The sequence below is a fragment of the Hyperolius riggenbachi genome, chromosome 2 (genome assembly GCF_040937935.1).
Source record: "Hyperolius riggenbachi isolate aHypRig1 chromosome 2, aHypRig1.pri, whole genome shotgun sequence".
NCBI classification, from domain to species: Eukaryota; Metazoa; Chordata; class Amphibia; order Anura; family Hyperoliidae; genus Hyperolius; species Hyperolius riggenbachi.
In genome coordinates this window covers 284121603-284148553 of record NC_090647.1, presented here as the reverse complement: position 1 = coordinate 284148553, position 26951 = coordinate 284121603, and the positions used below count along the sequence as shown (strand labels likewise).

General features: G+C 43.7%; 1 protein-coding gene across 1 annotated transcript; it reads right to left on the bottom strand.

Moving 5' to 3' along the window:
* Positions 1-11619: 11619 nt before the first annotated feature.
* On the bottom strand, positions 11620-13444 carry MARCKSL1 (MARCKS like 1). Its single transcript, XM_068265395.1, has 2 exons — positions 13274-13444; positions 11620-12734 (listed from the first exon to the last, which is right to left on the bottom strand). Exons 1-2 carry the CDS (start codon positions 13337-13339, stop codon positions 12237-12239), a joined length of 564 nt encoding a protein of 187 aa, XP_068121496.1. The 5' UTR covers positions 13340-13444; the 3' UTR covers positions 11620-12236.
* Positions 13445-26951: the final 13507 nt, after the last annotated feature.

The window sequence follows — 26951 nt, the reverse complement described above, 5'->3', positions numbered from 1 at the left end:
CAGACCCCCTTCCGATCACCTCCCCAGTGCATTGATTGCATCTATTTTCCCCTCTAACCGCCCCCTGAGACACCCATCAATCACCTCCGGTCACCCCCCTAGCACTCCTATCCATCAGATCAGGCCCAAAACATCCTGTCATCTAAGAGGCCACCCTGCTTATGACCGGTTCCACAAAATATGCCCCCTCATAGACCACCTGTCATCAAAATTTGCAGATGCTTATACCCCTGAACAGTCATTTTGAGAAATGTTGGTTTCCAGACTACTCACAGTTTTGGGCCCGTAAAATGCCAGGGCAGTATAGGAACCCCACAAGTGACCCCATTTTAGAAAGAAGACACCCCAAGGTATTCTGTTAGGTGTATGATGAGTTCATAGAAGATTTTATTTTTTGTCAAAAGTTAGCGGAAATTGGATTTTTATTGTTTTTTTTCACAAAGTGTCATTTTTCACTAACTTGTGACAAAAAATAAAATCTTCTATGAACTCACCATACCCCTAACGGAATACCTTGGGGTGTCTTCTTTCTAAAATGGGGTCACTTGTGGGGTTCCTATACTGCCCTGGGATTTTAGGGGCCCTAAACCGTGAGCAGTAGTCTAGAATCCAAATGCCTCAAAATGACCTGTGAATAGGACGTTAGGCCCCTTAGCGCACCTAGGTTGCAAAAAAGTGTCACACATGTGGTACCGCCGTACTCAGGAGAAGTAGTATATTGTGTTTTGGGGTGTATTTTTACACATTCCCATGCTGGGTGGGAGAAATCTCTCTGTAAATGGACAATTGTGTGTAAAAAAAAAAAATCAAACAATTGTCATTTACAGAGATATTTCTCCCACCCAGCATGGGTATGTGTAAAAATACACCCCAAAACACATTATACTACTTCTCCTGAGTACGGCGATACCACATGTGTGGCACTTTTTTACACCCTAACTGCGCTAAGGGGCCCAAAGTTCAATGAGTACCTTTAGAATTTCACAGGTCATTTTGAGAAATTTCGTTTCAAGACTACTCCTCACGGTTTAGGGCCCCTAAAATGCCAGGGCAGTATAGGAACCCCACAAATGACCCCATTTTAGAAAGAAGACACCCCAAGGTATTCCGTTAGGAGTATGGTGAGTTCATAGAAGATTTTATTTTTTGTCACAAGTTAGCGGAAAATGACACTTTGTGGAAAAAAAAACAATTAAAATCAATTTCCGCTAACTTGTGACAAAAAAAAAAAATCTTCTATGAACTCGCCATCCTCCTAAGGGAATATCTTGGGGTGTCTTCTTTCTAAAATCGGGTCATTAGTGGGGTTCCTATGCTGTCCTGGCATTTTAGGGGCCCTAAACCGTGAGGAGTAGTCTTGAAACGAAATTTCTCAAAATGACCTGTGAAATTCTAAAGGTACTCATTGAACTTTGGGCCCCTTAGCGCAGTTAGGGTGTAAAAAAGTGCCACACATGTGGTATCGCCGTACTCAGGAGAAGTAGTATAATGTGTTTTGGGGTGTATTTTTACACATACCCATGCTGAGTGGGAGAAATATCTCTATAAATAGACAATTGTGTGTAAAAAAAAAATAAAACAATTGTCATTTACGGAGATATTTCTCCCACCCAGCATGGGTATGTGTAAAAATACACCCCAAAACACATTATACTACTTCTCCTGAGTACGGCAATACCACATGTGTGGCACTTTTTTGCAACCTAACTGTGCTAAGGGGCCCAAAGTCCAATGAGCATCTTTAGGCTTTACAGGGGTGCTTACAATTAGGCACCCCCAAAATGCCAGGACAGTGAACACACCCCACAAATGACCCAATTTTGGAAAGTAGACCCTTCAAGGTATTCAGAGAGGAGCATAGTGAGTCCGTGGCAGATTTAATTTTTTTTTTTCGCAACTTAGAAGAAATGGAAACTTTTTTTTTTTTTTTGTCACAAGGGCCTCGATTCATAAAGCATTTCCGCATGAGGAAATGCAGAAAGCCGCTCGCTTTACCGACCACACAGCAAAATATGTATTCATAAAGGCTTTTTCCGCATGAAAAGCCGACATCCACGAGCAGAGTGATCAATCACCGCCTTGCGCGGTGATTATCACAGCAAAAGTAACAAATGTCAATTCATAAAGATTAGAGGTAGCGGTATGCGGACGGGTATTACCGCTACCTCTGATGTGGCGAGAAGCGTGCGGAATCCGTTGCAGTGAATGGGACAGACCTCCCAAGCAGCTGCAGAGAGAACACCGCACGGAGGGATTCCGCCTGCTTCTCCGGCTTCCGCATGTCTCCCGACAGCCTAACGCCTGCCTACAGCGGAGTATCTCCGCACGCCTGTCACAACAGGAAACATTTTTATGAATTAACACCCTGAAGGCGGAAATACCGACAGCGGTGTTTCCCCGCTCCACTTTCCCCGCTCGCAGGCTCTTTTATGAATCGAGGCCAAGGTGTCATTTTCCGCTAACTTGTGAAAAAAATAAAATCTTCTATGAACTCACCATGCCTCTCACTGAATACTTTGGGATGTCTTCTTTCCAAAATGGGGTCATTTGGGGGGTATTTGTACTATCCTGGAATTTTAGCCCCTCATGAAACCTGACAGGTGTGCAGAAAAGTCAGAGATGCTTGAAAATGGGAAAATTCACTTTTGGCACCATAGTTTGTAAACGCTATAACTTTTACCCAATCCAATAAATATACACTGAATGGGTTTTTTTTTTTATCAAAGACATGTAGCAGAATAACTTTCGCGCTCAAATGTATAGGAAATTTTACTTTATTTGAAAAATGTCAGCACAGCAAGTTAAAAGTCATTTTTTTTGCCAAAATTCATGTCTCTTTTGATGAATATAATAAAAACTAAAACTCGCAGCAGCAATCAAATAGCAGCAAAAGAAAGCTGTATTAGTGACAAGAAAAGGAGGTAAAATTCCTTTAGGTGGTAGGTTGTATGACCGAGCAATAAACCGTGAAAGCTGCAGTGGTCTGAATGGAGAAAAAGGCTCTGGTCCTTTAGGGCCCGTTTCCACTAGTGCGGTGCGAATCACCGGGATTCCACCGCTGACGAAATCGCATGCGGATGCGATTCCGCGGGCGATTTTTGCCGCGATTTCGCATGCGATTTCGCATAGGCAGGGTATATGCGAATTTAACCATGTCACTGCCTGGTTCAATTTGCATTAGTTTTCATGCGAATTCGCACGCGAAATCGCAGCAAAAAACGCATGTGCGTTTTCCCTATTAAATGCATTATGTGCGAATCGCCTGCATTCCTCACGCAGGCGAATTCTGCAGGCTCTACCGTGCAGAAAAATCCTGCACAGAAAAACGCTCAGAAATCCTGACAAGTGGAAACAGTCCCATCCACTTTCATTGCCTATGCGAATTCGCATGCAGGCCACGCATGCGAATTCGCCCTAGTGGAAACGGGCCCTAAGGGGTGAAAAGACTGTGGTCCTTAAAGAAAACCTGTACTGAAAATAAAAGTCAAAATAAGCATACACAAGTCATACTTACCTTCCATGTAGTCTACTCCTCAGTGTCTTTCTCCTGTCCCGCGTCCTATTTGTTCACTATGATCAAGGGAATTTTCCGTCCTCCATTTTGAAAATAGCCATTACCCTATAACGGCTTTCTGGTCAGCACACAGTTAAACTGTAACATCGCCCACTTGAGCCATAGGGAAACATGAACATTACCTGGTACATCCGTTTTCCTCTCAGCTATAACTGACAGCAACTGATATTTTACTGACAGCAACTGATATATTTCAGATCTGACAAAATATTGTCAGAACTGGATGGGATTATTGTCAGAAGAAAATGGTGAGCTTCTGAGAGGAACTGATGGCAAGGTAACTCTGTAATGTTCACTTGAAGTTACCTCGTGTTTATTTTAAATATTTTTACTCAGTACAGGTTCTCTTTAATAAGTGGTTAAACCTTCAGCAGGGATGGCTATCATACATTGCTGGATTTCATAAAGGTTCTTGTGAATATGAAATATCTGTAACAGGCTAATTGACAATCTTCACAGGAATAAGGGGCCAGTCTTCACACAACAGCTGACCAGCTAGAGCAGCTTAATGGTGGTGTAGGCACAATTTGCACCCATAATGGGTGTAGTATCAGAGTAATTAAAATAACAGATGAACAATAAGTCTAATCATTGAAACTTGCATGTACACTTGATGCATAGTGTACTTCCTGCTGCTTTTCATTGCCCAAACTATGGTGCTCATACATTACTTGATATTGTGGATTTATCGACATTCCACTTTTATAATTTTATCTAATAAGAAGGGAATCAGTTTTGTAACATGCCCACCTGCTTGAACCCTCGATTGATTTCTGTCCTAAATTGGTCAGGAATGGCAGAAAAATATTGGTCACAAGGGCTCAATTGGGTGTGCAGTGGTAATGGCATTCAGTATTTGGAAGACCGGTGGACACTAAGCCAGTGTCCCAACCTCCTGCCCCCTCTCCCATGCTCATGAAGGGTCAGCTATCTACTGGGATGACTCCTATTCTCTACAAGCGCCTGTTTCATGTGCAGTCCTATGTGCCGAGTCATGTGGTACCACTGCTTTTTGTGATGCTAAACACCAGAGGCCAGGAGTCATGCCAGTGGAGAGATGAGACTTTACACTGAAAACAGACTCCAGGGGAGGTGGATGACCCTTACACTTGGCGGGGAGACTTGGCAAGCAGTGGTATGAGGGCACTTTCCAATTTCAGAAATCATTGTGCAGTGTGTGCAAGGGACTAGTGCCTTTTCTGATCACATTTCATCTCAACAGGATGTAACTAAAAGTGGCCACACAAAATACAATAAAATTATCCAGTTTTACAGCAATTTGATAAAGATCAGATTTCCCCCCAAAATTGGTTTTTTTTTTTTCCTCGATTCTTTTTATTTATCAGGAATGGTAGGTTTTTCCCTGATCAATTTTTATAAAAATTGAATGGTGTGTGTGGTAGATTAAAGTAAAAAAAATATACATACATGCATACATACCCAAGCAATTTTCTCAGTTTCCAATCATTTTTATGATACTGGGGGGGGGGGGGGGGAATTTAACGTGTCTAGTACATTGGTCAAGTTTTTGAAATGTTATCAGTCAGAAAAATTGTTAATCTTGAATTGAACTGATATTAAAAAATTGGTGTGTGTGTGGCCACCTTAATAGTCAAACTTGGGTATTAGGGTTGATCAATGAGATGTAAATATTTGAGTATGCAAATTTATGTAAACTTTTATGCAAATATATACGCAGCTTGAAAATGGACCAATCAAGTCTCCATCCTGGTTTAAATTGTTCAATTTTCAAGCTGTATATATTTGTTGAAAAATGTACAATATTTGCATATTAATCATCCCTACTGGTCATATGTCAAGTGATGTATGGTCAGCTTAAAGTGTACCAGAGACGATGGATTTTAAAGATTTTTTTTTTCTTTACGTACCCGGGGCTTCCTCCAGCCCCATAAGCATGGATGCGTCCTCTGCAGTCCTCTGTTAAGCTATGATCAGCTCCTGGTATTTGGCTCAGTCTTGGTGACTGAGCCAAATACTGGAGCTGATCGCAGCTTAACAAAGGCACTCGGGAGGACAGCGACACATTTGTGCTTATATGTTTAAAAAAAAAAAAAAAAAGCTTTAAAATCTATCGTTTCTGGTACACTTTAAGCGGCAAACAGTTTGCATGTAAGCCAGAATTGATAACCTCTCATTGACAATCGCTAATTAAAATGATATTGAATCCAGACATGATGATCATAGGATGTTGGCTTGCAGATTGAGTTCACAGGTTTTTCTTCTCTACTGGAGCATAACTTTGTGAATAAAATGTCCCTGAGGCCTGGTACACATGCCAATATTGACCTCTGACCCAACTAATTGTATGCATGCATGATTAATCTTTTGGCTGTCAACTTTAGTTTTTTTTCGGCTTTACTGGTCTGGCCTCCACCAAACCATATTCAGGCAGCACTTGATAATTAACTGACCAAGGTGGTGCGTTTGGTATACTGTCTCCTGGGAGCCTCACCATATGCTGACATCCATTCACTGCAACCTGATCACAACATGTGCATATGGGTCCTGGAGGATAAAGTTAGCAACTCCACATACAACAATGCAGCTTGCAGGAAGAAGAGGAGACCAAATGTAGGTAAATAAAGTGCTTACTTTGCTGGTCTGCATTTGGGGGGCTGTCTGGGGGGGGTGTGGTGGGCAGGACCAGTAAAGCTGGCTGTGGCACTGTTGAGCTATCTTACAGTGCCACGGCCAGCTTTATGTATTTTCAACACTGGGTGAAAGCAGAAATTACATTTTACACCACTAATGCATGGTCCAGATCTGTTAATGCTTGGGAACTCTCCTTTATTGCTCACCTCCGTTTGAAAGCCCAGAACACTCTGCTAGGTACACACCATTAAATTTCCTGCTAGATTGACGAGTCAAAATTATTTCTGATGTTTCAGCTCCCAACTGATAACCAGAATTCTGCCCCCCCCCCATGTCATGTCAGAAATAATTGTTTTGGCCTGTCGATCTGCTGGGGAATTGAATGGTGTGTAACCTACTATAGAGGTTATGTAGCGCCAAGTTATATAGCAGTGGTTAGAATATGGGCTGCACATGCCCCCTCTGCTACTTTGTATTTGCATTAAGATGTGGAACCAATATCTCTTTGCCGTGTTTCCATTAGTTTTCTGGTACCTAGCATTTTGCAGTCAGCAAGTGATCAGAAACTGATCACAAAACGTTGATGTAAAATGGCCATACCTGTTTGTTCATCTAGTGTGTGTACTGCATCTGTCCAACATTACATAAGGATGCGATAGGTTCAAGCAGCCTCATCACATTTGTTTCCCCGCACTGCCTGCATTGTCTTATTCCAACAGATTCCATTGCACTGCTAATGCACCATTACAATATAATTGCATTGTGTTAGCAATAATATGATCTGATGCAACACCCTAGCATGAAAGTAGCCTTACTGAACAGCAGTTAGTGCAGTCCAACATTTTGGCCAAACAAGTTGGCTGTCATCTGTAGAGACTCTTTCCAGTGTGGTTAAAGGAAACCAGAGGCTAGATTTAATAAGTTTTATACATACCTGGGGCTTCCTTCAGCCCCATCTGCACAGATCGTTTCCACACCACCATCCTCAGCCCTGTCCAGTATCGGGTTTGGGAAGTTCTGCCAATCGCGGCCAGTCTGCACAAGAGAAGTGTGCCCTCTGCTTATCTCTGGTGGCTGGAGAGATACGTAGAGTGCACTTTACTTGTGCAGACTGGCAGAACTTGCAGGAGCTGGAGAAGGCTGAGGATGGCAGTGTGGGAACGTTCCATATGCATGGGGCTGGAGGAAGCCCCAGGTATGTATAAAACGGACTATTCTTTGTCTCTGGTACACTTTAAGGAAATACTGAGAATTCCCCATGAGAAGATCAAAACATATCAGATTTACTTCCTTCTGTAAGGGAAAGTTGGGGAAAAATGTATAGTGCATTTTACTCTAGCTGAAATTTACTTGTGTGTACACATGCATTTTAATATTACAATTTTGTTTTGTAATCTTTTAAAATGTTTTATAGTACACATTCAGATACTATCAGTTTCTTCTCCATTACATACCCAAATAAATTGCAGTAATTATGACATTACACTATAGTGCTTAAAGTGGACCTGAACTCTTGCACATAATCCAAACATTTGTCCTTTTGGACTCGAAGCGTTCAAATGGCCACCCTGCAGTGTTATGCTGTGAATGTATGGGTCTATTTTGCGTCCAATTGGTTTCTGCGCTCGATTATGTGGGTGATTTTCTTATCTTCCATTCGTTTTTGTCTTTTCCCATTGTTCCCTATGCAAAATCGAGCGTGGAATTGATCGGGTGGGAGATTGGACATGTTGGAAATTATCGAGCCATCTAAATGGCTCAAAATCGAGCAGTGTATTCCTAGCATAAGGGAGTCTTGCCTTGAATGTGTTACTGAATAGGTACTGAGCCTGGTCTCCCATGTCAGTCACCCTGTATGTAGAGAGTTTAGCCTGTCTAATTCCCCCTCATCTATGTATAATCACAAATTGTAATTAAATCTTTCTCCTGTGTCACATGACTGTCATGGTAAATCTGCTCATTTAAAAGTACAGCAGGTTAATATTTCTGCTCCCATGAAAGCAGGAAGTAAAGACAGTGCAGATTTATTTTGGGATTTGGGTTAGCTATTACACAAATGTTATGCTGCTTAGAATCTTTTAGAGCAGAGGAGAAATTTGTAGTTCAGATCTGCTTTAACATGGGCATTTAAAATTAGGGGGAATTTGGAAAATATTGTACCTCACTAATCTCAGTCATGTCAGACTTGTATGTGTGGACATTCCACAGGTAATTTTCCAGAATGTTCATGTGAACCAGCTGATGTGAAAATGAAGTGTGCCCCTCTCCCAAAAAGTGCAACAGGCCATGTTTAACGTGTCAAAATCCTTATTAGATGGGAAAGAAACCATTGATTTACATCAATTGTAATGTCAATTTGTATAAAATTATATTATGTGAGAAATATGAAATTTGTGGAGATATATTGCAGCTTTGGAGCACCTGTAACTTTGTGCCCTGCTTTAGAAGCATGGAACAATTTTATCAATCTTGATGTTCTTACCAAATCTGTTCAGTAAGAGGGCTTACCTGAGTCTGTAATATTTGGTTTACCCTGCTACTACATTAATTTGGTAAAAAACAAAACATGAGTTTAACTCGAGTAGGTTTTCAGTATCTTGGAAAAGTGTTTTACTTGACCCCTTGTATTTCTCTGCCCATGGTCTAGGTGGGTGTATCCCTCAGTTACGAGCAGGCTTGCCAGGGCCACAAATACTCTTCCACATGGTTTATTGTAAGATGATTTATGAAACAGAAGACCAACTAGTTTTTTGTAGTATAAAAAAAAGTGTTTAATGCTGGGAATACAGCACAAATTTTTCCTGGCAGATAGATGGCGTGACAATTTCCAACAGGTCCGATCTGATTTTGATTGCTTTTTTATCAAAGAAGTGAGTGGAAATTGATTATAAAATAGGTTGGAAAAACTATCAGAAAATCTGCCCCCAAAAACCCTCATGTATTCCCAGCATGAGTTCAGCACTAATTAGTGACAAGCACATCAGCCAGAACTACTGCAGGCATCAGGAGGGTAAGTGCTTGGCCCTAATGTTTTAGTCTAATTCTAGAAATGCTACAACACCTGTGTTAAATACCTAGCCCATGTGAGTGTGGGCCTGAGCCTACTAACTCATTTGTGTCTGCTTTTCAGCATCTGTATGGAGCTCAAGCCCTGTGCTAGAAGATGGTCAACATTACTCCTAGAACAATTGCATTTTAGGAGACTGACAATATTGGGGTATCCAACATCTAATAACTTGTCATTTAATGCCCAAAATACAAGCTCATTAACTACTCATATTTAGATTGGCTGTATTGAGTCTGGCGAACTGAATATTGCATCATTTTATGCTGTATGTTGGATTCATCCCATTGGGGGGGGGGGGGGGTGAATCCAACCCACACCCACTGGGATAGGACACCAAATAAGCCTGCTGCTAAGTTATCAATTTGAAGAGAACTGTGGTGCCATTGCAGGGCCTAAGCTGTGCAGATGGGTCACTCGCTTGTGAGCAAGCGATGTGTTCTGCTCTGTGCAGATGGGTGCTAAAGTGCCTGTAGGGGCCTGTTGTACATGCTGGATTATCGGCAAAGGTGTTATTAGCTGCTTAGGCTGAGTTTTTTATCTGGCATGCATACCAGCCTTAAAGAGGACCTGTAGCATCAAAACGTCCCCTGGGGGGTACTCACCTCGGGTGAGGGAAGCCTCCGGATTCTAATGAGGCTTCCCACGCCATCCTCAGTCCCTCAGGGGTCTCGCTGCAGCCCTCCGTGCAAAATGATGTCATTACCTTCCCGGCTCCTGCGCAGGCGCTCTGACGATTGTCTGCTCCGAAGTAGGCGGAAATACCCGATCACCGTCGGGTCTGCTCTACTGCGCAGGCGCAAGTTTCCGGCGCCTGCGCAGTAGAGCGGACCCAACTGAGATCAGGTATTTCTGTCTACTTTGGATCCGAGAGCAGCCACAGTGCCCCCGCTGGAGCCAGCAAAGGTAAATATTGAATTTACAGTCGGGTCTGTCGCCGACTGTTCGGAGGGCTGCAGCGAGACACCCGTGGGACAGAGGATGGTGTGGGAAGCCTCATTAGGATCTGCAGGTTTCCCCCACCTGAGGTGAGTACCCCCCCAGGGGATGTTTCTGATGTTAGAGTCTCTTTAAGAATTGGACCAGATGTTAGATTTTGATTGGCCCAAATCCAAGCTACATACAACTAACAATTTTCACCACTTCATGGGTTCTTTACTGGGGATACTTTGCAATCTGGTTAAGTTTAGTAAAGCCGGGTACACTTTCAATGGCCCAGATTTACTAACCAGAGCTAAGCTGGTTAGTGTGCTTTAAGACCTAGGGGTGCAAACCACAGTTAAGTGGTTTGAGCCTACACATCACGCACAGCCCATTGCAGTGCGTGCGCTGCTTTAGGGGCACCTGATGTGCTGTTTGTTGCACCAGGTGTGGTGTTTACAGGGCAGTGGATGTGACGTTATCGTCGCACTGTGCACTATTACGGGTTGTGCGCGATGTAGCTTTGCGTGGTTATTACTGCCCACAAAGCAATTTTTCAGGCACTATGTGGCTTTTCACTCCGGCGCTAATACTTAACGCTGGTTATTGAATCAATCCCAATACATATTAGCCAGTCATTGACCAATTTTATCACCTCCATGTATTATGAGGGTCAACAGATATTGAATACTATTTGCAGATTGTGCAAGTAAACTCTTATCCCACATGGATGTGGTAAAAATTGGTCACCAACTGGCCAATCCTAATTGAAAAAGTGTGCCAAGCTTTACACTTTAAGTATATTCAAGATTGTATAAACGATAGTCCCCTGAATCATGTAAAATATTACCAAGAACATCATTTGTGAAGTATGAGAAAAATTTAGCACATCTTTACCCCATCATACACATTACCCTATGTACACAACCATAGAATATGCATCTCTGGGACCTGGCTTAAAAATGCTTCTCAGGTTACCCTTATGCCTGCTAAGGTTAGCTAGACCTTATAAAATAGGGTTCTCCACTTCACTGAAGGAAAAAAAACAAAAAGTATAAGGTCTGTAAACCTAACTGCCTAGAAGGAGTATCAGATGCCTGAAAGCCACATTCTGTGGCCCCAGGACACACACAGTGATGCAAATCTGCCCACTATTTGAAAGAACACTAGAAAAAAAAGTGAATATCAAGCCTTCAGCAACAGCAGTCCTGTCTACTTTTCTTATGCAGTAACATTTTGTATTGTGGGATCTTACCTAGATGTTAATCACTGCCTTTTCAGTTCCCATCCTCCCTAGCCTAGGAATAACACTTCCCTGCAGTGAGAGAACAAGGAAGCTAAAACACCTTGATTGAATTAACATAGTTTGACCCCTGCAGTCAGAAATCCTAAAAGAAAATCCACAAGATTAACATAACCGTTTAACCACAAAAGGACTTTAGACATCTTGGAGTAAAGAGGATTAAAATTTATTTAAAATATCACAATGGAAAAAACAACAACTTAAAAGTAGTTAGAAAAGTCACCACAGAACCAGACCATTTAAAAAGTAAGTATTTACAAGAAACATTCTCAATTCACACTTGCACCAGAATAACTTTAGTAGTTGTAACATGGTGAATTCACAGCTCACATCCTGAGAAAGGAAAGTTTGGCACACTCAGTCGCCTGTGAAGAAACTGCTCCAGCTCAGGGTGGCTGCTTGGAATAAAGTCCACTTATGGGAAACCATCTGCTTGTATGCAGCCCCCCAAGTCCACACACCTTAACACTCCAGCTAGGATTCTCCGCAAAGCTACGATTGTCGATGGAATAATATAGTCTGAATGAGAGTTCACACCTTTACCGACCAGTCTAAACCTCACCAGTACACAGTTTGAGCTTTAACATAGACATAATAAGGGTAGTGAAGATTTTCACGGAACGGGGACCGGAAACTTTTGGCACATAAAGGTCTGTTCACACCCTGCATAGGTTAGATACAGTACCCAGGGCTGTGGTGAATGACAGGTGTAAAAAGGGCTCAATGCAGTCTCATGACGGGGAGGGGGCTTGTCGCCCCCGCTACTCCTCCTTGGTGGACTCGGCAGGCGTCTCCGTACTGGGTTCCACGCTCTGGGGTGTTGGCTCTACAGGGGCAGCCGGCTCCTCGGGGGCGGGGACAGGAGCCTCCTCTGGGGCGGCAGCCTCGGGGCTGGCCTTCTCTTCGGGGCTGCTGGCCTCTGCTGCTGCCTCATTGTTGGGCTCCTCTGCCTTGGGGGCGCTCTCTTCTTTAGGAGAGGTGGACTCCTCTGCGGGGCTCTCCTCCGCTGCTGCAGCCTCCTTTTTGTTCTTGCGGAAAGGCAGCTTGAACTGTTTTTTAAAGGAGAACTTCTTTTTCTTGCCCTGCTTTCCTGGAGGCTCCTCTGGCTTGGCGTCTCCATTAGCAGGTGGGGCTTGTTCGATGCTCTCCCCTGTGCCCGCCTCCTCGGCGACTGGCTCTGCAGAACCATTGGCAGCATCTGCAGCATCCCCGTTCGTTTTCTGAACGGCATCTCCGTTCGTCTTCACGTGCCCATTCTCCTGCATAGACAGAAAGATGCATCAGATACAGCAATGGCTTCAGCCTTTTCCTTGCAATACATTGAGACTAGATGGGATTTTTTTTTTTTTTTTTTTTACAACAGAACAGACCCCCCCCCCCCCCCCCCCCCTTTCCTTCCCCGATGACATCAAGGGGATCTTCAATCGTCTCATTCTATCAGAAAGTCCCGATGATGCACATGAATTACCATTCTGCATTGGAGATCCCCCCCCCACCCCGATTCCCGGACACACAGGTGCTCCATCCAGATAGCTGAAAAAACAACCACACCCCTACACAACATAGCTGTGCGTCCCTACAGAGGATGGCAGAGCGTAGCCACAACGCTGATTATTCATCCATCCATCCATCCATCTCACAGAGATGTATAACCGAGAGGACGAGTGATAAATCACGGTCATTTGCCCAGTTGGCGACAGCCCTAGAAATAGACGCGACCATTCCCCCAAATCACCAGCTCACATCCACTTGTGGATTTTTTTAAAGGGAAAGAATGAAGAGATCGGTAGCATCTTACCTGCTCTGCGCCTTTGCTGGCCGCAGCGGTCTCCGCGTTCTGCCCCTTGGACTCAGCGCTGCCCATCTCTGACAAGCAAGCGGTAGTATTATACTCTATAGAAAATGTAGTGTAGACTTTAGCGCACAGCAGCTGCAGCTACCCAGGCGCTCCGAGCAAAGCACTCCTCCCTCCTCCTGATTTGTGCTCGTTGCCCTCCTTCGCCTTTTATATAGCCGAGCTCTGCAGCAAGGTAGCCAATCACAGGGGAGGAGAAAGCAGCCAGAGCCAATAGCGCTAGCGATGGGGGCAGGGGCGAGGTCTGCGTGTTGCGCTGGATACGGAGCTGGGGACTGTGCTAACGTGATTTGGGCGATACAGTACTCATTACGAGGAATTGCCCTTTGGAAAATGACTTCAGAAAAGCAAATATTGATGGCGGCTCACAGGTCTGCTTGAAGTAAGGGTGCAACATGGGCAATAAATAGTTAATATACAACTAGCTGGTAGCTGGAAGACTTCTGTGCAACATCACTATGGAGGGGACATGTCTGTCTTCACCGAATGTCTGATTAATACTGAAGAAGTTCTAACACTAATTTACAAAAAATACTAAGTATAAATATAATACAATACAATAACATTTCTATAGAGCTTTTCTCCCATAGGACTCAAAGTATATGATTTGGTGGGTAAACCTGGAGTTTTAGAAGAATGGGTAAGAACGGGTTCATTAGGGTGTTCTCTCTTCCAAATCGATCGAAAATTCCAACATTCGGATCAATTACATTTTCTGTTACATATATTTTAGATTGATTTCTGCCACACACTGCACAGTTTTCTGTACTATTCGATCATAAAAATCGTGTCAAAAAATCGCATGTGATGAAAAAATTGGATAGACATGTGGGGTACACGCGGTACGATTTTCCATGCGATAGATGGATCAGATTAATAAAATCCCTAATGTCCAATATTACTCCGGATCGATTCTGCGCTCGATTTCTCATAGAAACGAATGGAAATATGATAAGAAAAACAAGCGAAGATAAGAGAATTGAGCGCAGAATCGAGCTGAAAAAAAAACGATCGAGTCGGAAAATCGCACAGAAAATCGTACCGTGTGTACCCAGCATTAGGGCACCTATGATAGGGTGGCAGGTCATACAGGTTAAACAATCCAGAGTCTTTCTGATACAAAGAAATAAGACTAGTATGAAACTCCCGAGAACAGTATTTTACTGTAGTTTAGATAGGGATTTTGGTTGTTCATAATTGGCATTTTAAGGGTTAAAACTTGTGAAGATAGCAGGGGATGCATTCCAAAGCTGTGGACATTTCCTGTGTATTCTGTCTGTGGGATAGATTTACTGATGCTTTCTTGTTGCTTCAGTTTCTCAGTTTCCTAATCACAGAAGATGTCTATATGTATGGAAATTGTGGACTGTCAAGTCTAAAATCACCTTTGCTGTGAAAATGTAAAGTCTAAACTTCCATAAAAACATATATGTATATAGCATTGTTCTACTAATAAAGTAGTCTGCAGTTAAACCAGGAACTTGCGATAGTTGCCATGCAGCTGAGAATCTAGCTTGTGTTTAGGTTTCCCTCAACTTCGCATGCAAATCCAACATGCTGGATCTTTAGCAACAGAGACCCCTGAGCCAATTGTGCCTCTCCTCACCCAACCCACTGGAAACCACTTGGTTGTGTGCTGCACCATTGTCACCAAACGCATAGCAACAGATGCTTTACTAGGCTGTACGCTAGTGATGCGTCTTACGACACTTAGCCCTGAGCTGTCCCCCAAGGGATCCCTGCCAACAACAGTAAATGTGTGTGCTACTTTTCCACTGTAGCTAATTTACAGCGTTTTACTGCATGCAAATTCGGAAGTGGAATCGAAGCCTATTGAAATCCATAGTCACAGAAGCATTTTTCTTTATCAAAGTATCAGAATCCCCATAGCCGGCCCGTGCATGACATGGCAAGAGGGATTTGGATGAGTAATCACAGCACACTGTGACCATCAAAAGGACCACATCGCTTGCTGGCGAGTTGAATGGCATCCCAGCTCAGATACACTAAAATACCTAATTGCCTTGAAGAAGGGACATCTGTTTCCCGAAACACTGGCTAGTGTCTTCTGTATTAGGCACACTGCATGGGATTATGATTCTGATTTTTAATCGGTTTTACATCCGATTCCGATTTTTAATCGTCACTGCATGCTGCGTTTTTTCCTCCATTTTTCTGTTGATTGCATTCAGGGAAAATCTGAATTGCAAATCGGAAACGGAATCGGAATCGCAAAACGGATTTGCAGTGTGCAGGGAGCCTTAAAGAAAACCTGAACTGAAAATTAAAAGTCAAAATAAGCATACACAAGTCATCCTTACCTTCCATGTAGTCTACTCCTCAGTGTCTTTCTCCTGTCCCGCGTCCTGTTTGTTCACTGTGATCAAGGGAATTTTCCGTCCTCCATTTTGAAAATGGCCATTACCCATAACAGCTTTCTGGTCAGCACACAGTTAAACTGTAACATCGCTCACTTGAGCCATAGGGAAACATGGACATTACCTGGTACATCAGTTTTCCTCTCAGCTATAACTGACAGCAACTGATATTTTACTGACAGCAACTGATATATTTCAGTTCTGACAAAATATTGTCAGAACTGGAAGGGATTATTGTCAGAAGAAAATGGTGAGCTTCTGAGAGGAACTGATGGCAAGGTAACTATGCAATGTTCATTTGAAGTTACCTCATGTGTTTATTTTAAATATTTTTACTCAGTACAGGTTCTCTTTAAAGTGTCATTTGTGGAAGTGCCAGTATCCTCACAATTTCTTATGATGTATGGCATGATGGCTGGAATTTGCTGACTGTATTCCTGTATGCCATCAGCGCCATGCATGTGTGTAGCTTGCTTTAGCTTTTTAAATATGATTCAACTGGTGATTGCACTTTTACATTGCATCTTGTAAATTCCCAAGACTGTATGAAGAGCCAGATTAATGGCAAGGTAACATAGGCACTTCAAAGGGTTATTAAAGACAGGGGGCCCTATATCAAATATGCTGCTTGTAGGGTAGTATTGGCACACTTGTGGTACAGGATAAGGAGGAGGTAGAACAGCAGTTACACAGTCACTTGTGTCAGACTCAATATGGTGCAAGGCAGGGCAGGGATACACCTCTAAAAGTCATATGTTGCTATGAAAGACATTTAGAACACAGGGGCTAGTTGGCATTAAAGAGGGACTCTAACATGGGAGTGAAGTTAATACCAATCAATAGTCAAATACTCCTTTCCCACGAGAAAGCTTTACCTTTTCTTGAACATCAGCATCAGGGATGTCTGCGTGGTTAATAGTGTGGCAAAACCCCTCCTACAGTGTGTTGTCAGGGCCATGGCCATGACAGTTTCCTGTCTGTGAACCTCATTGCATTGTGGGAGATAACAGCTGTTGCCAACTGCCAAGCAAGCAGTATCACCCTCTGTGCATATATATACTTTTTAGTCTATCACATTGTTAGAAGGTGTGTGCTGTTAGTTTTTTTTATGTCTGGCAGAAGTAAAGATGCAGGCTCATAGTGGATAAAACACTATGAACAAACTGCATAGCAAGTATCAATCATTTCATTTTTTAACTTCTCACTTTGCATTATCTTTATTTATTTATTGTGCTGCTATCTTCAGTAGTTCCTTCTCTTTAGAGGGCAGTTCCTACATTGTATATTAAATGACAGCCACTTTGTGTGGGAGCCTGCAAACAATGCATATTCACATCATATCCTCAGGTCTGGTGTCAGGTAGTTGATTGGAGCTAAAGGAGTGTCAGGGCAGGACCAGGACTTTGTACTGGGAAACAAGAGGGGAAAGGGAAAAGGTGCATACATAATAACATCACTAGTTCTCAATGTTTGGAGTACTTCTCTGTGTACAAAAAGTATCTTTTATTGTATAAATAGGCGTATAACAATGTAACTGGGCACTACTAAAACAAATCAAGTCTGTAAACAAGCACACCACAGTTCCCTACACATACACTGCAATTGGTTATGACCACACCACTCACCACCAGATAAAATAGATGGTATTAGATATTTGTTGGTTGTTAGAGTGGATCTGAACACTTGCACAGGACAGAAGGAAAACAGAGAAATGCACCCTGTATGTATTTAGAGAGTTTAGCCTGTTTAATTCCCCCTCATCTGTGACTAATCACAAGTTGTAATTTGATCTCTCCTCCCTGTGTCAGCTGACTGCCATGGCAGATAAGCTATTTTGAATGCACTTGATGTTAACAATATGTCTGCTTCCATGAAAGTAGCAAGTAGAAACACTGCAGATGTATAATATTGTTGGATTTGTATCAGCTGTAACAAAGAAATGATTTTCTTTAAAGGTTATTATGCTGTTGCATATTATGTAGAGTAAAGAGGAAGTTCTGAGTTCAGGTTCACTTTAAATGTATTCCAGAGAGCTTAGTGTTGGTACAAGAAGCACTCCGGCACTTGCAGTGATGCAAGTAGTCATCCAAATCGGGTGTGTGCTCTGGTAAACTGCAGCATGCCTTCCGAATCACGCAGGCATGCGATTTGGACAGCAAGCGCATTGACGGAATTGGCAGTATTTGCCAGCTGGAATCGCTTGCGGTGAATTGCTGCAGATTCCGCTCTAGTGGAAAAAGGCCTTTATATGCTGTCACAGTTAGTTGTTGCAAGCCAGCACATCTGGTGAAACAATCATATTGCATGCAAGACAATAGGACGGCTCTATATAACCACTACGATTGCATCTCACTGGAACATTGTATTATGCTGGTTTCACACCAGGACGTTGCGTTTTAGGGGACGTTATGGTCGCATAACGTGCCTCAAACGCAACTCCTGGTGCTCTCTAATGTGGACGTCAGAGTGAGCCGCGTTGTGCAGCTCACTCTGGCGTCCGTGATGCCGTGATGCGCACTCTTGGACGCATGCGGCATCACGTGGTCCCGCCCGGCCAATCGCTGCACAGAGCGGCCGCTCCTGGAAGTAAACACTGCACGTCACTGAGTGCAGTGAATATTAATTAGCCATGTGCTTGGCCGCTCTCCGCTCCTCCCCAACATTACAGCGCATGTGCAAGCAGTCTAACGCGGCTCTGCCGCTTATAAAGTACTGCATGCAGTACGTTCTGTTATGGCGCAGCGTTACTGAGTAACGCAACGTGGGCACTGTGAACAGACCATTGATTTTTTATTGCTGTGCGGTGGGGTGCGTTACAGGCTGCTCTAACGTGCGCCTGTAACGTCCCACTGTGAAACCAGCCTTAAAGAGACTCCGTAACAAAAATTGCATCCTGTTTTTTATCATCCTACAAGTTCCAAAAGCTATTGTAATGTGTTTTGGCTTACTGCAGCACTTTCTACTATAACAGTCTCTGTAATAAATCAATGTATCTTTCCCCTGTCAGACTTGTCGGCCTGTGTCTGGAAGGCTGCCAAGTTCTTCAGTGTTATGGTTCTGTGATGAATCTCCCCCCTCCAGGCCCCTCTCTGCACACTGCCTGTGTGTTATTTAGATTATGGCAGATTCTCTCTTCTCTCTTATCTTTTACAAGCTGGATAAATCGTCCTCTGAGCTGGCTGGGCTTTCACATACTGAGGATTACAGACAAGGGCAAAGCTGTTTGCAAGAAGAAAAGAGCAGCCTGAAACTTCAGTGCATGAGAGCAGAAGGGGGAAAGAAACACACAATGATCTCTTGAGATACAAAAGGAAGGGTGTATACAGCCTGCTTGTGTATGGATGTATTTTCTATGTGTGGACATGCTGTACATCAACCTACTTCCTGTTTTGGTGGCCATTTTGTTTGTTTATAAACAAACTTTTTAAAACAGTTTTTAACCACTTTTAATGCGGCGGGGAGCGGCGAAATTGTGACAGAGGGTAATAGAGATGTCCCCTAACGCACTGGTATGTTTACTTTTTGTGCGATTTTAACAATACAGATTCTCTTTAAACTTGGAAAACCGTCTCAAAAGAAACCTGTTGCAAGTTGTACTCTGTCATTAGGACATCAATACATTGTAATATATTGCTGCTGTCACATACATCATTACTGTCCGCATTATACAGGGTATGCACCTCATGCACAAGCACATTCCTAGGTTTTCATGGCCCAAGCATAATCTATATTAGGGCTGAAGCTCACTGGCTGCGCATTTGCAGTACAAAAGTAACAAAGCACTGCACCAATGGAACCCTATGGTTTTTCTCGATTGCTTTGGGAATTGTGGAGAAAATTGCTGTACTTCTGTGATTTGGAAACCACAATTTCCAAATCGCTCTAGTAAGCACCTGGCCTTAGAGTCCTCTCCTGTATCCATATGATTAAGGACCAGTGATTATCTCCGTCACTATTGCTTTTTCCAAAAGTTGACACTGGGCCAGGAGGTCCATGAAAACGTTATTCCAAATGCTCAGTTTCTGTATTGCAATTACCCCAGTAAAATAAATATTCTAAGATGTGGATTTGCTCCTTCCATGTTGCTGTACTCACTGGCCTATCAGAGCCTTTAGCTGGCCATACACCTATAAATGGTCACCAGATCGACTATCAGATAGATTCTTCTCTGATCATATCTGATCAGAGAGGGATCTATTGGCTGCCCACACACTGTACACAGATTGTTAATACATTCCAACATTAAATAGAATGGAAATCAGTGAAGCCACCATTAATGCGAAAGGTCTCCTCCTCCCTGACTTTGTCTTCTTCTTGCCCCTGTCATGTGACACGAGTTCAAACACTAGAGGTCCAGCAGCATACACGTGGGCAGCATACACGCTGGAGTTCTAGTGTATGAATTTCTCATATTCTAAGATGTGGATTTGCTCCTTCCATGTTGCTGTACTCACTGGCCTATCAGAGCCTTTAGCTGGCCATACACCTATAAATGGTCACCAGATCGACTATCAGATAGATTCTTCTCTGATCATATCTGATCAGAGAGGGATCTATTGGCTGCCCACACACTGTACACAGATTGTTAATACATTCCAACATTAAATAGAATGGAAATCAGTGAAGCCACCATTAATGCGAAAGGTCTCCTCCTCCCTGACTTTGTCTTCTTCTTGCCCCTGTCATGTGACACGAGTTCAAACACTAGAGGTCCAGCAGCATACACGTGGGCAGCATACACGCTGGAGTTCTAGTGTATGAATTTCAGCTCGTGTCACATGACAGGGAGAGAGAAGAAGGCACGGGGAGGAGGAGACCCACGGCATAAACTAAAGACACTGGACATAGGAGGACACATGCCAGCGGGACAGGTAAGAGAGTACTGCCAGCACTTTGCCAAATCAAAAGTTGCTAACGACCACCGATCAAACAAAATTTTCCATTTTGTGCACTCGACCAAAACAACCGATTTCAGATGGAATCAATAAGGCAACGTTTCCATTAGTGATTTCTTGCAGATTCAATCACAGTGATCTAATCTGCTGACTGTATATCAATAGGTAAAGTCATCTAGTGTATGGCCAGTTTAATAAGGATATTAAAGGGCTGTTTCAACTATGCCAGGACTTGCAGGGATGTAAGTACGCATCCGAATCCCTTTAGCCGTGCCATGCATGGCTATTGGGATTTTTGTGCATGCTGCAGAAAATTGCTGCATGTCACAAAGGAATTTGCAGAACATATGCTGAAGACCGTATGTTTTGCGGGGAAGGGGCGGCACAAAAGAAACATTGGTTGCTCGGCCAAGTCGATCTGCCTGGTGGATCGCTTGTTATCTGCTGCCTTAGCTTAAATGTAATGCTGTGAATATACGGTTCGTTTTTGAGCCATTTAGATGGTTCGATAGATAATTTCCGACATGTCCGATCTCCTGCCTGGTCGTTTCGACCCTCAATATGTGATAGCAGTGAATGGAAAAAGATAAGAAAAATGAGCGGAAGATAAGAGAATCGACTGCAGAATCGAGCCGCGAAAAGATCGAACGGGATAATTGACCGTCAAAAACGAGCTGTGTATGCCCAGGCCAGCATAAAACTTTAATCAAGTGCATGTAGGGGGCTGTAAAGAAAATATCTTTTGAAGTTGAGATAAGGCTGTGATTGTAGGTAGAGGTTTGCTGTCCAGTACTGCATAATAGCCTCTCCCTGTCTGAAATGGAAGATAAGGCTGTAATCAGATTATATTCAACAGCACAGCAAATGTCAGTACAATGGGAAAGCTCTTGGCCATACACTGGTCGATTTGCCATCAGATCGACCAACAGATAGATCCCTCTCTGATCGAATCTGATCAGAGAGGGATCGTATGGCTGCCTTTACTGCAAACAGATTGTGAATCGATTTCACTATGAAACCGATTCACAATCTGTGGAGCTGCCGCTGCCTCCGCTGTCTCTTCTCCGCTCTGGACTCCAGCTTCACTTTACTTCCTGCTGGGGGAAGTTTAAACAGTAGAGGGCGCTCTACTGTTTAAACTTCCTGTCGGGACAGGAAGTAAGTGAAGCCAGCCGGAGCCCAGTGCGGAGAAGGGATAGTGGAGACTAGGGGATTTGCGCCGGCGGAACAGGTAATGTATTGCCACTAGCGTCGGTCGTCGGACATTCGAACGCCTCTATCGATGCACTCCCGACCCGCCGGCGATCGAGCTAAATCTTCCGCACGGACGGATCGATGGGAATGATCGATTTCGGACGGAAATCGATCGTTCGGTCAGCGTTTGTGCAACGATTTCACAGCAGATTCGATCACAGTGATCGAATCTGCTGTACATCGGCAGGAAAATCGTTAGTTGTATGGGCCCCTTTACCTGGCTACAAAACAGTATGCAAATTTGCTTTAAAATCACACCTGATTTTTTCTTTCTTAAAAGCCTCCTCTACAGAGTACAATTATTCATCGGATCAAAAGGTGATCTGATAAGAAATTAAAAATACAAACGTTCTACAATCCATCTTCCATTCAGCGGGTATACGCGACAAGACAAATAACATTTATATCGAGCTTTTCTCCTGGCAGACTCAAAGCACCAGAGCTGCATCCACTAGGACATGCTCTATAGGCAGTAGCAATGTTAGGGAGACTTGCCTAAAGTCTCCTATTGAATAGGTGTTGGCTTACTGAACAGGCAGAGCCGAGATTTGAACCCTGGTCTCCTGTGTCAGAGGCAGAGCCCTTAACCATTACACTATCCAGCCACTATCATGTGAAGTCATCCAAATGGTTTTTAGATCAATTTTACAATAGATTTTGCATTGATAAGTACCCAAAATCCATTGCAAAATCTATCGCAATCCGATTGGACTGGTTGGAAATTATCTAATAGATCCGTATAATAGATCCAATCTGACGGAAAATTGTACCTTGTAGCTGAAGCTTTAGGAAAAAATATGATCATTAGCAAAAAAATAATAATTTGTGTCTCTTTCCCCTTCTTTAATGACTATAAAGCATCTTTGTCACATAGTTTTGTCTTCTTTCATGTGAATTGAATGCCACAAATTCTCTGAATACTTGCTGGTCTTGAAACCTGACTGTATGTTACATAATAGATTGCATTCCCAGATCCTTTCTATGTGTCTGTCCCTTATCTGTCCCAACCTGCTCATTTAAAAAAGACAGGCCAAGAACAATTATGCCTGGTACACACCAAGCAATTTCCCATCAGATCGACGGGCCAAATCGATAACTTCTGACATGTCCGATATGCTCGTGATTGAGAACGGGATCGAATATGTGCAGTACCGATCTGAAAATCAATTCTGTTCTCAATTGGGAGCAGATTGGACCTATTGGAAATTATTTGACCGGTCGATCTAACCGAAAATTGCTTCGTGTGCACCAGGCATAAGAGGCCTAATTATACAATACAATTTGTAAAGCGTGTTTGTAAAGCATTTTTCTCCCATACTCAAGGCGCATAGATATGTCGCCAATCAATAAATAGTTGCAGGGTGGATTGTGTTACAGTGGAAATAGTCAGGTGACATTGTATTTAACTACCTAACGACCGCGTCACGCCAATGGGCGTGACCGAGGCGGCAGCCCCAGGACCGCCTAATGCCAATTGGCGTCAAGTCCTGGGGCTGGCTACTGCAGGAGATTGCGTGCGTTTGGCCACTTCTAGTTCTTGCCGGCCACTTCGGGTTCTGGCCGGCCAATGTGCGAAGTGCCCGCTGCGCTGCGGCCAATGTGAGAAATGGAATGATTCATGTAACATGAATGTATCTTCTGGCCCCAGCGCAGCGGGCAAATGTATCGCAACTTAGTTAATTTAATGAAATTAAGCCGGCGGCAATGTAACAAATGAAGCCGTCAGCTTTTGCTCTGCCTCTCTCTCCTCCCCCCGCACCTCTCTCTCCTTCTCTTATTATGGGCAGCACAAGTGTCCCCTACAGAGTCGTTCGTCTCGCCAGGAAAGCAGAGCGGGGAGGCTGCAGACATTGCTTCTGCCAGCACCCGCTCTGCAAGAACGGCAGGATTCCCTGCCGCGACGAACGACTCCGAAGGGGACACGCGTGTCCCTGCCGGCTGCCCATAATAAGAGAAGGAGAGAGAGGCGCGGGGGGAGGAGAGAGGCAGAGAAATAGCCGGCGGCTTCATCTGTTTCATTGCCGCCGGCTTAATTTCATTAAATTAACTAAGTTGCGATACATTTGGCCGCTGCGCTGGGGCCAGAAGATACATTCATGTTACATGAATCATTCCATTTCTCACATTGGCCGCAGCGCAGCGGCCCCTTCGCACATTGGCCGGCCAGAACCCGAAGTGGCCGTCCAGAACTAGAAGTGGCCAAACTTCGGGTTCTGGCCGTAACATATACATTTAATTAAGGGAAATTTGGGCGATTAGCAAAGCACTGGAAAATGCCTGAATTTGGGATTCTACAGTACCATCTAGGAGGCGGAGGACGGCAAGGGAGCGATCAGGCTGGAGGGGGCTGGAGGAAGCCCCAGGTATGTATAAATCTTTTTGCCCCTTTTGTCTCAGGTACACTTTTGGTTTTTCTTTTGTGATTCTTATGTAATTTTGCTTTATTGTCCTGTAGTGTAACCAATCTATAAACAAAAGGTCCATATCCACACAGCAAGATTTCATCTGTTAAAATGACAGATGATCATTTGTTATAACCAACATTTTGTAACTATCTTTTAAAGAAAATGTGTAAACAACAGTTACAGTCAGTCTAGTGTGTATGGGACCAGTAAATGACTGCAGCACAGTCAATGTTGGGAGGTAAGGGGCATAATCACCTACTGGTAACAACTGATGTCACCTGTCGGTGATCGGGACCTGATCCCCTTGGGCGACATATTGGCTGTGTAGCTGACAACGCGTTGTGTTGCTATGTGGGGGGTAGAGGGATGACGAAGCGGCACGTGTGTGACATCACGTGGCGGTCAGGGAAGCGATGTCTTTAAAGTTGTCCGCCACTCTTCCAAGTTGATCCACCAGGCGGATCGCTTCCCGGTTGGCTGTCGCTGATCGGTGCCTCTGTACACTGGCCTAACTAGTATCGGCTGAGGCGGTGGTCATTGGCAAGCCTTATGCTGGATACACAAGTTGAGATTTCCCGTTCGATTCCCGGGATCGAACGGATCGAATCGATTATTTCCAACATGGTCGATTCGAATTCCGATCTTTCTGCCGTCGATTTGGCATACTTAACATGCAAATCGACGGCAGAAACGATCGAAATCCGAATCGAGCATGTTGGAAATAATCGATTTGATCCATTTGACCCCGGGAATCGAACGGGAAATCTCAACGTGTGTATCCAGCATTAGTCAGACGTGTGTACGAGTCTGTAGAGCTTAGTTGGAATGGTTGATGTCATGGCAGTTGTTATTGTTCTTCCTCTATTAAAGGGCACCGTATACTGTCAGATATATTTCATAATCATGGAGTGTTAATCTAACCCTTCAAAAATCCAGAGAATATAGATTTCCCAGGAATTCTAGATGTGCTGTGACATTACCAGGAATGACACCATGAACTGGTCCATGATTTTCCTGTACAGTATTAATCTTGTATTTTTGCTATCATCCTATTGCCAGCCCTATCCTTATACCAGGGGTGTAACAATAGACCCTACTAGGGATGCAGCCGCAGGCGGGCCCAGAAGCTGCAGGGGAAGAAGTTTCTTTTGCCTGTCCTGAGAGACTGACAACTAAGGGCATGGAGAGAAAAACCTTGTTCTAATGACCGCATCTGCTCAGCCACTGATAAGGAATCATACTAAGTTTTGTAGACAAAGATTTGTAGACAGTCCATATTCAGTGTGCAGCAGGCTCTTGTGTATAGCTCCCAGCCCCCAAACTCTCCACCCCCTCCCCAAGTGCTGTGTACTGTAGTGATGCTGGAGAAATCTGCAGAGCCAGTTCTGCTCCATCAGAGATGGACAGAGTGAGTTTAATAAGCCGAGGCTGGGGGTGCTTTTTCTGTATGCGTTTTCTACAGGCCTTGTGTATCTGTATGTGTGAAAATAAGTTTTATCACAGAAGCAAATGTAATTGATGGAGAAAACGCTCTCAGTGCTTCACTGCTGTCAGTTTTTATCTGCATGGGAAAACACTAACTAAGTAAAAAACATTGGTTCTCAGTTTCCCTGTGCAGAAAGTTGGGGGAGGGGGCCCCATCCAAAGTTTTGCAGGGGGGCCCAGTGAATTCTAGTTACACCCCTGCCTTATACAGTAGAGTCTCGATTATCCTGCACCCCAGGGATCGGCTGATGCTGGATAAGTGAGCTTTCTGGTTGCTTGAGACTCAGTGTTAAAAATAGGCCTAGCTAAAACAGTACTATAACCCACTCTATATACAGACCATGAACTCTGTATTAAATGTTAAAATACAGTCATTGAAAGTATATTAACCTTGGGGGAGCTGTGGAACCCAGTCTTTTATCACAGCAGAGCCCACAAACAAGGCCCATGCTCACTGATAGATGGATCGGGGGAACCTTAGCGATATGACCCAACGAATGAGCATTCCCCAATCCATCTTCCTACCCGCGGCAACATGCAACAGCACACGATAGGCACAAATGACAGGTCCAACGGTTGCAGCACTTTGCGCAGGAGTCGTTAGGGATATTAAAGATATTAAAGATCCGATCCACTGCTGTGACATAATCGCCGGTGGCGTAGCAATAGAGGTTGCAGAGGTTACAACCGCATCGAGTCCCTTAGGCGCATCGGAGCCCCAAGGGGCTCTCTCTCAACCGTAATATTAGCTCTCTATTGTTCCTGTGCCAGTAATAGTTCTATAGATACCTTGAATAGTAGTCATGTTCCCCATCCCATTCTTGCTCCTCTGACACTGTGGTTGTCCTTGGCATGTTTTGTTTTTTTGTTGCACCATATGAATTTGTATGTAAAGAGTGCTTGGGGGACCCCAATGTAAAACTTGCACCAGGGCCCATAGCTCCTTAGCTACACCACTGGTAATTGCTGCACGTTGCCAGCTTAATCGTGCACATGTATCCACGCAGAAAAAATCGCAATGTTAGTGCGTAGCTTAAAAGTTGACGTTTACCACTGTGTGCACTGCCGTTGATTTGTGTTGGCTGGTTGAGACTGCTGGTTACTTGAGTAACAGATAATCAGGATATTCTACTGTAATATACAGAAAGTTTTCCTACTGACTAGTACTGCAAATAAACTCTTCCTCTGTTTAAGATGCATACAA